Here is a 12886-nt window from a genome sequence, read left to right on the forward strand (position 1 = left end):
GGGTTTTAATTTTTTTTAATTTTACAGATTGTTATCTATTTTGACATTAAAAATATACTAGCATGTAACTAAGGATAATTTCACCCAGGTTTAATTATCTTCTATAGTAATGGAATCTTGTACCATTTCTTACTTGTTTCCTTCCCCCTTTAATTTTATTAATGAATTAGACAAATACTTTCAAATGACTTTCTCATTTACACCATTTTTTCTTTCTCCATTCCTGCTCTTGGTTTGATTTCCCTTTTCCTATTTTCATTAGACTTACCTTCATTTTAAATAGAAACATAACTATTTTTCCTTTCTTTATTCTAATGCAATGAGATAAAATGTGACTGCCTATAGCATAGAAACCATTAAAATTTAATTACCAGAAATATAGGCATTTACAATAATACATTTTCTTCTAAGGAGCATCCCATATATTTTTTAAAATTGTATTTGTGTTTTAAGTTGTCAGTTACTGAGTTCTACAATGCCGCAATGTAGGATGAAATGCTGAGGAAAATAATAATAACCTTCTGTCCTCAAGAAGCTTCTATGGCAAAATACATTGCCAAATATAATTCCTAAATATTTGGCTCCCTTCTCTCTCCCTAAATATTGTGCCATGTTTTATTTCCTGGTAAGCAATACCTAAATAGCCCCAAAGCAACCTAAGTTCAGAAAATCTCAAACTGGATTTCTCTCTATGCCTCCTTAAGCCTTTTTTTTTTTTTTTGTCTGGTATTTCTCCCCATCTCAAGCTAGACCCCTGTTGTCATAGTTAGTTTCTTCTTGCCAACATCTTCAGCCCCATAGCTGTTTAGAAACCAAATCATGATGATCTTTCTCTCTAAATTAGCTCTTAAATTCACCTTCTCCTTACCTTCTTTCCTGCATGGCCTTTGTTTTGATTCTAGGCTAGTCATTTTTTACCTGTTTTCACTGTAACGTCCTAACAGGTCTCTCTACCCTTCCTCATGCATTCTCAGATGCACCATTCAAAAGACAAATATTATTATGTCTTTCCCCTGCTCACTATTCCTCCTTCACCATTACCTGAAGGTTTCCTTTATTATACCACAGTCTGGAACCAGTTCTGTTTCCAACAGTGGCTTCTAATATTCTCCCTGGCCAAGGTCCCATACATCTTACTCTGCTCTGCCTCGTGAGTCCTGTTCTTTGCTTAGGACTCTTAAAATTCCCCCAAGCAGAGCTAAGTGATGTCCTCCACTAGGTTTCTCATTTGTACTGTGGCTTTTTTTTGGTACAAGTTTAACATTTGTACAGGTGCACAGTTGTACATGGACATAATGAAAAACTGAACTGGTTCTACAAGGTTAATTAAAAACAAACAGCAGCTCCTTGACTACTCACCCCACCTCATTCTAATTGTCTAGAGAATTTCAGTAACTTTAGCTATTCATTGTGATATTTCTAAATAAGAAGCCTACTTTTTTTCAATGTATATAGAAGTAGTATTTCCTATTATTTATTGTGATATCTTTAAATAATAGTCTTATTTAGAAATACATTTATTGCTATTTCTGAATCTGTAAAGTTTAGCTATTATCTGTTTTGTTCTTACACTGGAATGAGAATCAAGCACATACAGTCCCTCCTGTGTCAGTTAACCAGCATTACACAGCACAACTCCCAAACAGTGGCTTAAAGCAGCCCGATTTAAACTGCTTATGAATCCATCACACTGCTGGCCTCCCGGGGGTCCTGCTTCCCCACAGTTCCCATTTGGCATCACAATTCTTAAGAATTATACGTGTTTTGCTCTAGGAAATTATCATGAGGTTAGTTAGTAAAGTTTACTTTAATGGACTTTTTCCAAATTTTGCTTCTGTTTGTGAAATATGCTTTGTTATTTTCTCCTTCATGGGCTTGACTGAAAGAAGGCTTTCTGGAATTCTATTCCACCAAATTCCTAAACGTTTTTACCAGAGAGCATTATTACTGTGGTTTGATTTGCCCTGATAACAAAAGGATGATTGAATTTTAAAATTCTCAGCTAGGAATATTTTGAAATGAAAGAGGCTTTTTTTTAAGAAATAAGGAAAAAATCTTGAATATCAGAATAATTCTCTTAAGTTTATTACACATAAAAAGGAATCTTTTGACAGTCATATTATGGATATTATTTAAATATAAATAATGTAATAAGCAGAGATGTACATAAAACTAGGAACCAAATAGAGATAAGACTGCTTTTCAACATATTACTTTTACAGGCAAAAAGTTTCAGAACCCCGACAATAAGAAGCATAACACCTTTATCGGGAACTCCAGGTCTGTTACAGAATACCTCAACTAGCTTTTTGGCTTGTAATAATTAATTAGTTTGCTTTTTAGGATAAAAAATTATTGTATCTGAACATTTATATATATCATATTTCTTATTATAAATTAAGAAAAGGTTTTCAATGGCTATATCTGAATCTACTATAATGTATTTAAACTTTCCCCCTATTGGACATTTAGCTGGCTTCCAGTGTTCATTATTGTAACTGTAATTATACCAGAACATAATCCCAACAGGAATATGTGAGAATGCTCTTTTCTGTAACTTTGACAATGCCAGGAACTAATTATTTTCAATTATTTATATGAAAAATATGGTAGTTTTTCTAATTTTTTCAATTCTTTGAATTATGCAATTAAATTTGTACTATTGACTATTTATATTTCTTCTTTACAATTCTTCATCTCCTTAGTTTATATGAAGTCTCGTCTGTTTTTTCCACATTAATTTGTAAGAATTCTTAGTATTTCAATGATATTACATGTCATAAATGTGGGAAGTATTTTTTAATTTATCATTTGTTTTTAAAATTCATTAATTATTTTTCTGTCATTCAGATACTTTTAATTTTCTTAGTCAAATCTATAGATCTTAACCTTTGCTATTCTTCCTTCATTTTAATGCTGTAGGAGACCCTGCCACATTGATTATATAAGTATTATATGTTTTCACTTATTTTTCAAGAGCTTTTACTTTTTAATTTTTTCTATTTAATTTTTATTTCAACAGGATTTGTTTTGTTTTTTGGTATAAAGCAGGGATCTTGTTTATTTTTTCAAATACATGACCCATGACCCAAGAAATATTTATTGAATATTTCATTCTGTCTTCCATGAAAAACCTCTTTAAATTATAAATACTGATTACAGATACCTCTTTAATACAACAAATATTCATTCATGTTTTATTGTATTTTCTAGAACTTTCAGAACAATGCTAAACTGCAGTGGTGAACATGGGATCTAAGTGTCTGGATGCTGATTTTATTGGGGAAACGTTTAAAGTGTTGGTATTAAGTGTTTGGGTATATGGGTAAATAATCTTACACAAACTTTTGCTTGTCTGTAGGTACCCTAATAACAATCCAAGGCAGACTCTTCACTGATGTCTATGGAAGTAATACTGCACTGAGCTCAAATGGGAAGAATGTTAGAATTTTGAGGTAAAATTTTTATGTGAAAATGTGTTATTATGACTTATAGATGGGATATGATATCCCGAAATAAATAGGTCCAATGCCATCGCATCACAACGTGACGGGAAAAACAGGCTGTTGGATGGTTCACTGACATGCAAGCAATGGCCGATATTCCTTTCTTTTTGGGAGTGTCGTAATTCCTTCTTTGTCTTTGGTGGGTATTATTAATAGAAGGTACACAGAGGCCTTCTTGAAGGCCTTGAATTAGTCATAGAAGTTTATTATTGGATAACTTTGTTAATTGAACTGCCTCATTTTTGCGTGTGTATGTGTGTGTGCGTGCACACCTGAAAGTCCACAGCTTAGTCAAGGTCAGGAGAAGAACTCAAGCCTCCTAACATGCAATTTGGCCCTTTTTCTACTACACTGTGGTGTGGGGAGAATGCTTAAACTCAGAATGGTCAATAACGATGACTTTAATGGGCTCTGGTTTAAATCCTGGCTTCTCTGTTTACCAGCTACAGACCAGATGGTAACATTGGCTAGTTACCTAACAGCAAAAAATAATTTTCCACATTTTAGATGGGAAACTAGCACTGATAGTAGCATTATCTTCCTATAGCATAGGTGGGGTTATCTCAGTCCTGCCTGAAAAGACCGGGAGCTCTATTTCCTACAGAGGCAAGTACAGAATCTGTATCATGGCTTTCTAGGTGCTTCATGCTTATTGAATACAGGTATAAAACAGACAAAGGGGTAAATTAAATAACAATTCAGACAGCAATTAGAAAGCTTTTAAATACTAAAAGGTGATATATATGTACATATATACACATACATAGCATACATAATTTTTTAGAACAAGGCAATTTAGTTTTACAAAGTGAAATTAAGGTGAGGTAAGTGGCATTCTATGAGGTAGAACGCTCAATAAAATCACACATGCATTTGTAGTACTCTGGAAATGTTCATATTGATTCCTTATATACAATAAAAGAATTAAATAAGGAAATAAATATTTAACACTTTTTATATGGAGAGTTTAGCATAAAGTTTTTGTCAGCTTCTGTATAATTGAGTGTTATGGATGGTTTATATTCCAAATCTTAGATGGGGTTTTCTAAGTAATCCATTCCCATCACAATGCCAGGAAATAGAAAGTTTAACTTTCAAAGAGATTCCTTTTTTTCCACACTGTAACTGAAATTTACTTCTGTTTAATACAAAGGAATAGACAGAAATTATTTCATGAAATCACAGAATTGCAGTCAGCAGGGACCTCAGAGGTGAGACTACCCAACCCTTATACTCTGGGAACCCTGAGATACTACATATAAAGGTAGAAAAAAATGTTCACACATCTGTCAGTGGGTGGGGTGAAGGTCTTAGGGGTGCATTTACCTTGTTTCTACCATGTTAATTGTGACACCAGGGTGCCCAGGACATTTCACTGTGCCTGACAGGAAGCGATGGGCCATGTCCTGGGCAGGAAGTCAGGAGACCAGATTGCTCAAGCTGTTTCTGCTTCTCTTAATCTTGTCACTTGAGCCAAAGCTCTGAATTCAGACCAGGGATATATTGTAGAGGATATGCAGATGGTCTCAAGGACCTGTTGCCTACTAAAGAGCTTTTGGTCTAAAAGATTAGAGGAGAAAAAATTTAAAATATATGTACTCAAGGCCAAATAAGGTAGTGTTACCATAGGTAGGCAAATGCAGACCACTGTGGGAATTACTAGGTATGATTAAGAACTCACACAAGAACTCAGCTCTCTGTATTTGAATTCCTGCTGCACGCTTTTCTGGCTGTAACTTCCCTGCTTCAGTTTTTTTCATCTTAGAATGGAGACATAGTAGTTTTAACCCATAGGTGGTTGTAAGGATTAAACATAGTAAGTGCCTAAAAGTGTAGGTGCTCAATTTAATATTTAGGTGCAGTAAGGCAGGAGGTTAGAAGAGTATGAATCCATAAATCTCTAAAGTGGTTGCAATAATTATGTTGCTTTACAAACCCAATATAATGATAAAATGAAAGGGTTTTTGTGTAAAAGTACATTAAAAAGTTCAAAATTTTCTGTAAACAGGTCATTTTTTAGAGTTTAGGTTTGTATCTGCCCTTACTTCGAGTTTGGGATTTGCTGTCACAAAAGCTGGGTGGTTATTCTGGGTACTGAGAATAAGTAAGCCTCCAACAGCATCAGATTCTAGCAGCTTTAATGCAATGGGTCAACCTGATCAGCTGGGGCAATGCGGAGGCAATGTTTCCCCGCGGCCTTACCCTGCCTCCTCTCAGCTTCTTATTCCCATTTTGGTGGCGCTGATGCTGTTAGATGTTTTCTTCATATTGATTACTTTGTGGGGCCTCTGCTGTGAACCTTTTTTAATTCCCATAATAGGAAACATATTGCACGTTACAAGGAACAAAATTATATTTTGTATTTGAATTAATTGAACAGGTGGAAGAGTTCCCATTACCTCTTTCTATGTTTTCCTACTCCTACTTCTATTTCTACTCCACTTACTAATATAACAAATATATTATGGTTATCATCTTTATTGTCTGTCTCTCCCAATTAGAATATTAATCGTGCAAGGTCAGGGATCTTTGTTTTGTTTGCTGATGTGTTCCAATACTTAGAGGGCTGCATCATAATGGCTGTGCAACAGATGTTTGTTGAATGAATGAGTGATGGATAATAATAAGTGATGGAGGGAAGAAAACATAAGGTGGCAGATTGGTGGGAGATGAGGGTTTTGATACAATTTACTAAACATAATTTGATCTTTTCCAATAAAATGTCTATACAGAGTTTATATTGGAGGAATGCCCTGTGAGCTTCTCATACCACAATCTGACAATTTGTAAGTAATTCAAATAATTTTCTTTAGAAAAATAAATAGTAGATATGAACATATCACAGATAGTAATTTGTAACAATACTAACTAGCTGACTGCTTTATAATATAGTATAAATTATAACATTTTATATAGTAAATTACCACTCATTTATATAGCAACCTGATATCCCCTATTGTCTCCAGTATAGTATGATATGAACTATTTTTATATTATTAGAAAATGTCTTGAGGAATATCTTTATCAAATAATTGTTTCACCTGGTAGTATTTTAAAATCTTTAAAAGCACTATCAGTGGGGATGGCCAAATTAATTACAAAATATTTAATTGTTAAATGAAGTTTTATTCAAATATCTTCAACAAGGCTGGGAAATATTTTCATTTCACAGAAATTTTTGTTACAGCAACAATTCCTATCCTAATATGTATTCTCAAATTCATATGAAGTTTTTAAGGGAAGCACATGTTTTAAAATTTTAGTGTCAGTGTAAACTTACATTAACATGTATATTTTATTAGGTTTGGTCTAAAACTAGATCATCCAAATGGAGACATGGGGTCCATGATATGTAAGACAACAGGAACTTACATTGGTAAATGGTGATCATCATTCTTCGTAACTCTCAGAAATGCCTGCCTCTATTCCCTTGTTTTGTATCCTCCTAGACCTCTCCTGTTACCTCCTCACTTTTTTTTATTAGCATTTCCTCTTTACCTTTGCTTTTGTCAGTTTCATGTAAACATATATGAATTACCTTTTTCCTAAATTCACATTTAAGGTAAGCTTCTTCAAATTTCTCATTTTTCTTTTTCTGTCATCCAGAAATCATTCCATTGCTAATTTAGCTGTTTTCCCTGTAGCATTCTTTTATGCTATTTTTCCCCTTGCTCTTTGTACTCCAGACACAAATCTTTTAGTTCTTTTTCTTCTATCAGTTTTATTGAGAAATAATTGATGTATTATCACTGTATTTAAGTTTAAGGCATGCAGCACGATGGTCTGATTTACATTATTGTGAAATGATTACCAAATAGGTCCAGCAAACATCTATCATAATCTCTTAGTTCTTAAATGAGCTTCACTCCCTTTTGTCTCAGAGTATTTGCAAGCTTTCCATCCTGAGAATTTCAGATAAACTGTCATGTCTTCAAAGAAGCCTTCTTTGATAGTACATTCTCAAAATTCACTCTTCTTTTCCTTGATAGCTTATCGCAATTTTTAGTTCCCTCTGTCATTGCTCTTGACTGACTATATGTTTCACTAGACAATATGCTCTGTTAGTAGTAAACTGTGTTCTCACCCTGCATCTCTCAACCCCTAGCACAGTGTCCCACCTAATTCAATAGCTGTCGAATGAATGAAAGAAATCTGAGGATAACATGGCTACATATATATTCTTTTATTATTCTTCATTCATTATTATATATTATCAGGTTTTTCTAGATACAATTTTGAGACATCTCATGTATATTTTAAAGTAAGTGCTTGCTTAAGATAGTTCAGTTGTCATTTGAGGAGAAATAGCTGTGTAATTACAGTTTTCATATTAAATTTATTTTCTTTGCTTTCAAATCAGCTTTATAATATACTTTATTGTTCTCCTGTGATTGAGAATTTAGGTGATTGTGTATTTTAATTAATTCCAGGTCATCACAATGTCAGCTTCATCTTAGATAGTGATTATGGAAGGTAAGCCATTTTGTAAATAATAATTTTCATAATTGATTCAACTAGGTAAATAATCTAAAACTGTGTATTTACTTTGTGCTATAGATCTAGAGATTAAAAATTAATCACTGTCTTCCCCCAAATTAACATTTAAATGGTCTTTAAGTCCCTTTCACTCATAATTTGTGCCTTAGACATGGCTCTGCAGCTGTTGGGATATCTAAGCATTATCAAAAACAACAACAAAATCTTTGATTGTGATATTGTAAAGTCTTATTTTCTGTCTCATAGCTCTTCTGACTTAATTGTAATTCTTTTGATAACTAGGTAATTCAATTTTTATTTGAACTAATGTAAGGATAAATAAAACCCCACAGTTCATATTAACCTGATAAAGGTATTCTTTTAAAATATATAGACATATAAAGTTGTGAAGGTGGTAGCTACAGTGTTCAATTTTCCATGTTAACCAATGTTAATAACTTGCATTTATGATTTTTAATACAACTAGAACTCATTTCCTAATTTCCTCACATCCTAATTTCAGTAAGAAAGACCATCATACATTTATAGAAGTATAATATGCAAATCTCAACACATGTTGCAAACCTCATACTATAGGTAATAATAAAATAAAGTTAGTGGCAGACATGATGCTAAGAACTTAAAACATATTACCTAGTTTAAAACTCCTAAAGAACCTATAAAATTGATGATTGTCATCCACTCTGTATTGCCCAATTGGAAAAATTAGAACTAGGAACGTTAAACAATGTGCCTTAGGATATTGAGCCAGTAGAAATCAGTGCTAGTGGATGAATCCACAGTATAACTGCAGGGTCTGAGCATTTCATGCCAGCACTCAACCACGACTAATGAAGGTTTCAGCCACAGAACCACAGCTCATCACTAAGTAACAACTGGACCTAGGATTCTCCACACTGGCTCTTCCTCTGCAGGTGGAGTTGTTGGCCTCCCCTCCCCATGCACCCACCCTGTTGGCACTGCCCAGACCAGAGGGCAGAGCACAGAGGTTTCCCCACACTCTGCCTCCCCTCTTGGGGTTTTTCTATAGGTTTGGATGTGGAGGTGGCCACAGGAAGAGAACTTTAACTATAAAAAGATTGGATTCCCCCCCCCCACAAAAAAAAACAGGCAATCCTGGGTGCTTTTGCAAATGTGTGGGGCATTTGTTGGCTGTCACAGTAACTGGAGCAGGCTAATGGCCTTTTATGGGCAGGACCATGATGTGCCAAACCTAAATGAATTGTCCTGCTCAAAATATCATAGCATCTCCCAATGAGAAAATAAGCCAGTTAACAGAAATCCAAATAAATCACAGTATTTAACCATCCAGTACTAATATAGATATAGTAAGTAGATCAATAATAGAGTAAGTCTGTTGATTACATTTTTGTTTGTGAAGAGAAACTCAATGATTAGAAGTTTGAAAAGATATAGCAAAGTAGATGTTATTCCTGGTTACTGCTCACAGACTCCAAGAGAAGAATGATATTTGATCCCTGAATGCATGGAACTGCAACTGAGTTAGTTGGTGAGACCAAATCTATTAACATTGTATTTAGAGACCATCTAGTTCTAGACAACTAGAAGCAATAGGTTTATAACAAAGTAATGGCTGGGCTGGACACTTTATTACAGACCTATAATAGACTGGACCCAAACCATGAAGAATATTATAATTCAAGGGCAAACCAGAGTGGGTGCTATATAAATGGTGCTAAGATTCACTTTTGTGATTTACATGGGCAAATGACTCCCTATGACTAACTGTTCTTCTTTGCAAGGACATGATCTATGTATATGTAATGTGATAAGACATGGCAATAGGAATGTTATTGAAAATATTAGAAAGCCATTTCAGAAGCAATATTATTGAGTTTTAAATGATTTCTTGAACTATATATGGTTATTTTATATTCTCAATGTCATTCTTCCTCAGGTAAGAAAGATAAATATTCTTAGTTCTGAATCTTTATGAAAGGTGTTAATTGCCAAATTCATCATATACTTTCAGAGGAATAATTATCCCGAAATAGGAAGTTTGAATAATCAAGCTTGAATGTGATAAGTAGGCATTAATCAATATGCTGCATTAACATGAGCCAAAGTGTTCAATTTTTAAAAGTTAGTAAATTTTCACATAATATAGGCAAAAATACTATTTAAAATTGTTGGTTCTGTGATCTTGACTTTTAATTCTCATCTTTCTTTTTTAAGCAAATGGTTTTCTTTTTGTATTAATGTCTCAGAATTGAGGGAATTACATTTTGTATAAATCAGTCTTGGGAATTTAAGATAACTTAAAAAATGATATCTTTTTCTGTAGAAGCCCAGTTCTAAGATTAAATGACATTTAAAATTAAATCATTCTGTAAATTAAAAAATCCCTTTTTCAAATTTCAGGAGCATTCCTGAAAGTCACGTGAATCAAAGACCATTGTGTTACACATTTGTATATCTTTTAATAGCTAACCTTCTCTCCTCTGTTACCCCAAGTTCAAACAACAGCTGTTTGAAACTGATAAGGTTCAGATGAGGCTGCCTTAATTGAGAAATGCCTAGTCATTATCAATGAATTAGTGAAAATCACCTCAGTGTCATACCAAATAAATTACATTCAAAATTTATTTCAGGAGGCAATTTCCCCACTAACTTAGGAAGCAGAGATAATTTTTCAGTTGCAGGATCTTACTACAGACACTATTGTTGGAATTGGCATCAGTTTCAGATCTTTGAGAAATCAATTGAAAGCCTTGTAGCATAGAATCCAGTATGAACTTTCTAAATGACTAATTTAGCATAAAATATTTCTGGGGACTCTTTAGTCTTGCAAATGCACATTATAATGCTTGGGTTAGATTTATAGGAGTTTCACTGTTGGTCTCATCCACAAGTTTCACATTAATCTTTTAGACTCTAGTTCAGTTGTGTTCCAATTATGATGAATGGGTTTTGAGTCTTAAATGAATTTCTTAACTTTTCTAATCCTAAATTTCATTGAGGTAATTAAGGGAACAGCACTTAATTTCTAGGGTCAGGTTCTATCTCTTCCTAATTCTTCAGGCCATGAAAATGCAAGTGTATATCTAGCAAAAAATATGAATAAACTCAGTGTTTATTAAGGCTGACATAATCTGGTGGATTATTGTTGGCTTGCTCTCATCCTACTGTACTCTCCTTCAAATTGGTGGTAGGAAAGAAGAACTGTGTACTGCACAGTTAGGAGCTAAGGCTTTGGACTCATATTGCCTGGCTTCAAATTCTGTTTCTACCACTTACTCTCTTTGTGACCTTGAGTAGGATAAATAAATTCTCTGAGTTGTACCTACCTTATGGGGTTGCTAGAAGGTTTAAATGGCTTAATAAGGTGAAAGCTTAAAAAAGTCTTAGGTTAGAAGCTTAAAAATCTCAGCATGGTATCTGATATGTGCTCAATAATATTAATTATTCTGACACTAGGTGGGTTTTAAGAGAGAAGAGAGTAGGATGGTCAACAAAAGAGTCCAGTGTTTATGAAGGGTAGTTCTTCTGTCAGTTTTTTAATGTTATTATAAATTCTTTATTGAGTTATAATTTTCATACAGTAAAATGCACATAATTTAAATGTGCAGTTCAGTAAGTTCTCACCATTGTATATTTGAGTATTTGTATGCTTCTATATTTGTAGAATTAGTAGCTGAATCAAGATATAGAATGTTTTTATCTTCCTAAAAAGTTTTGTTGTAGCTCCTTTGAAAATTATGGCATGACATATATATCACTAAAGTAAAAAAATATTTTTCCAAATAAAGCTCATTTTTAAGGTAAGAATTTTTACTTTTTTAAACAGGAGTTTCCCACAAAAAATGGCATATTTTGTTTCTTCTCTGAATAAAATCTCGATGTTTCAAACATATGCAGGTATGTGACCTTTTTCTCACTTCATGTGTGTGTTTGTATGTGAAAGAGAGAGACAGAAATAGAGAGAGAAAAATGTGTACAATTCATTTCCTCAAATCAAAGATAGTAATGACTTATATGTACTGTATTATTTTATGTGCTGGAAAAGGAAAAAAAGCCTAAAATGGGGAGTCTAATAGGAAGTCCTGATATTATACTAAGATCCTGAAAACTACATTCCTAGTAAAGGTTGATTAAGAAATAAACCCATCATTCTAAAAGAGACAGAAGGGAAATGCACATCTCAACTTTAGGTGTTGGTTGAGGGAAGAAAAAATATCTCTTCTGTCAATTTAAATTATAAGCAAGTACTCTCAGATTTGTGCTGTTAGTGTGGCCAAGAAGAATCCTCAAGCAGATAATAATTTATTTTAATTTACAGAGCTCTCAGGTTAGTAATACCCCTAGAAGAGTGTCAGAAGCAAAAACAAGTCCTCCTGGAAGAATATATTTCAGTCCAGGACAGGAGTGACAGAATGGCACGTTCAGATTTCAAAGATGTTCCAGTGTGAAAAAAATATCTTAGGATCAATCAAATATGATGTATCTTGGCTTTTTCTAGAAACTTACTTTATGTGAAACTCATATATAAAAAGACATAGAACTTTGATAGATAGAACTAATAAGAATACATTTTAATAGAATTTACCATATATCATGCACTGGGATATTTTACCAGTATACCTAAAACTTTTATGTATAAAGTCACATGAATTCTGATCATAGTTTAATGTATTACTATATGAGAAAAATATAAATATAAGATCCTGACTCATAAATATAAAAAGATCTCATTCTTCAAGAGTGAAGGGGAGAAGAAGCTGTTTTCCTGCCTTCCTGTGTTTTCTTTGGGAAGCAAACATCTAGCTCAGCACAGGTTTTCCTCACTCCTTGGAGCCTCTCATTACCAGTGTCTTTTTTAGCACCAGTCACCACCAAGCCTGGACCCAAGAGATGTAGGGCTC

At 33.6% G+C, this 12886-nt stretch overlaps 1 protein-coding gene across 2 annotated transcripts in view; it reads left to right on the forward strand.

The window, feature by feature from the left end:
• The window catches only part of PKHD1L1 (PKHD1 like 1), a 135959-nt gene that overhangs the window by 9971 nt on the left and 113102 nt on the right, over positions 1-12886 (forward strand). For both annotated transcript variants that reach the window (XR_012128360.1, XM_073229966.1), the window contains exons 5-10: positions 2223-2280; positions 3362-3455; positions 6239-6292; positions 6809-6882; positions 7937-7979; positions 11812-11882. Coding sequence is in view for 1 of the 2 variants with exons in the window: in XM_073229966.1 (XP_073086067.1) it covers positions 2223-2280; positions 3362-3455; positions 6239-6292; positions 6809-6882; positions 7937-7979; positions 11812-11882 (394 nt within the window). In the remaining variant the exon portion in view is untranslated. The remainder of the gene's footprint in view (positions 1-2222; positions 2281-3361; positions 3456-6238; positions 6293-6808; positions 6883-7936; positions 7980-11811; positions 11883-12886) is intronic.

Source organism: Manis javanica, chromosome 2 (genome assembly GCF_040802235.1).
Source record: "Manis javanica isolate MJ-LG chromosome 2, MJ_LKY, whole genome shotgun sequence".
Lineage (NCBI taxonomy): Eukaryota > Metazoa > Chordata > Mammalia > Pholidota > Manidae > Manis > Manis javanica.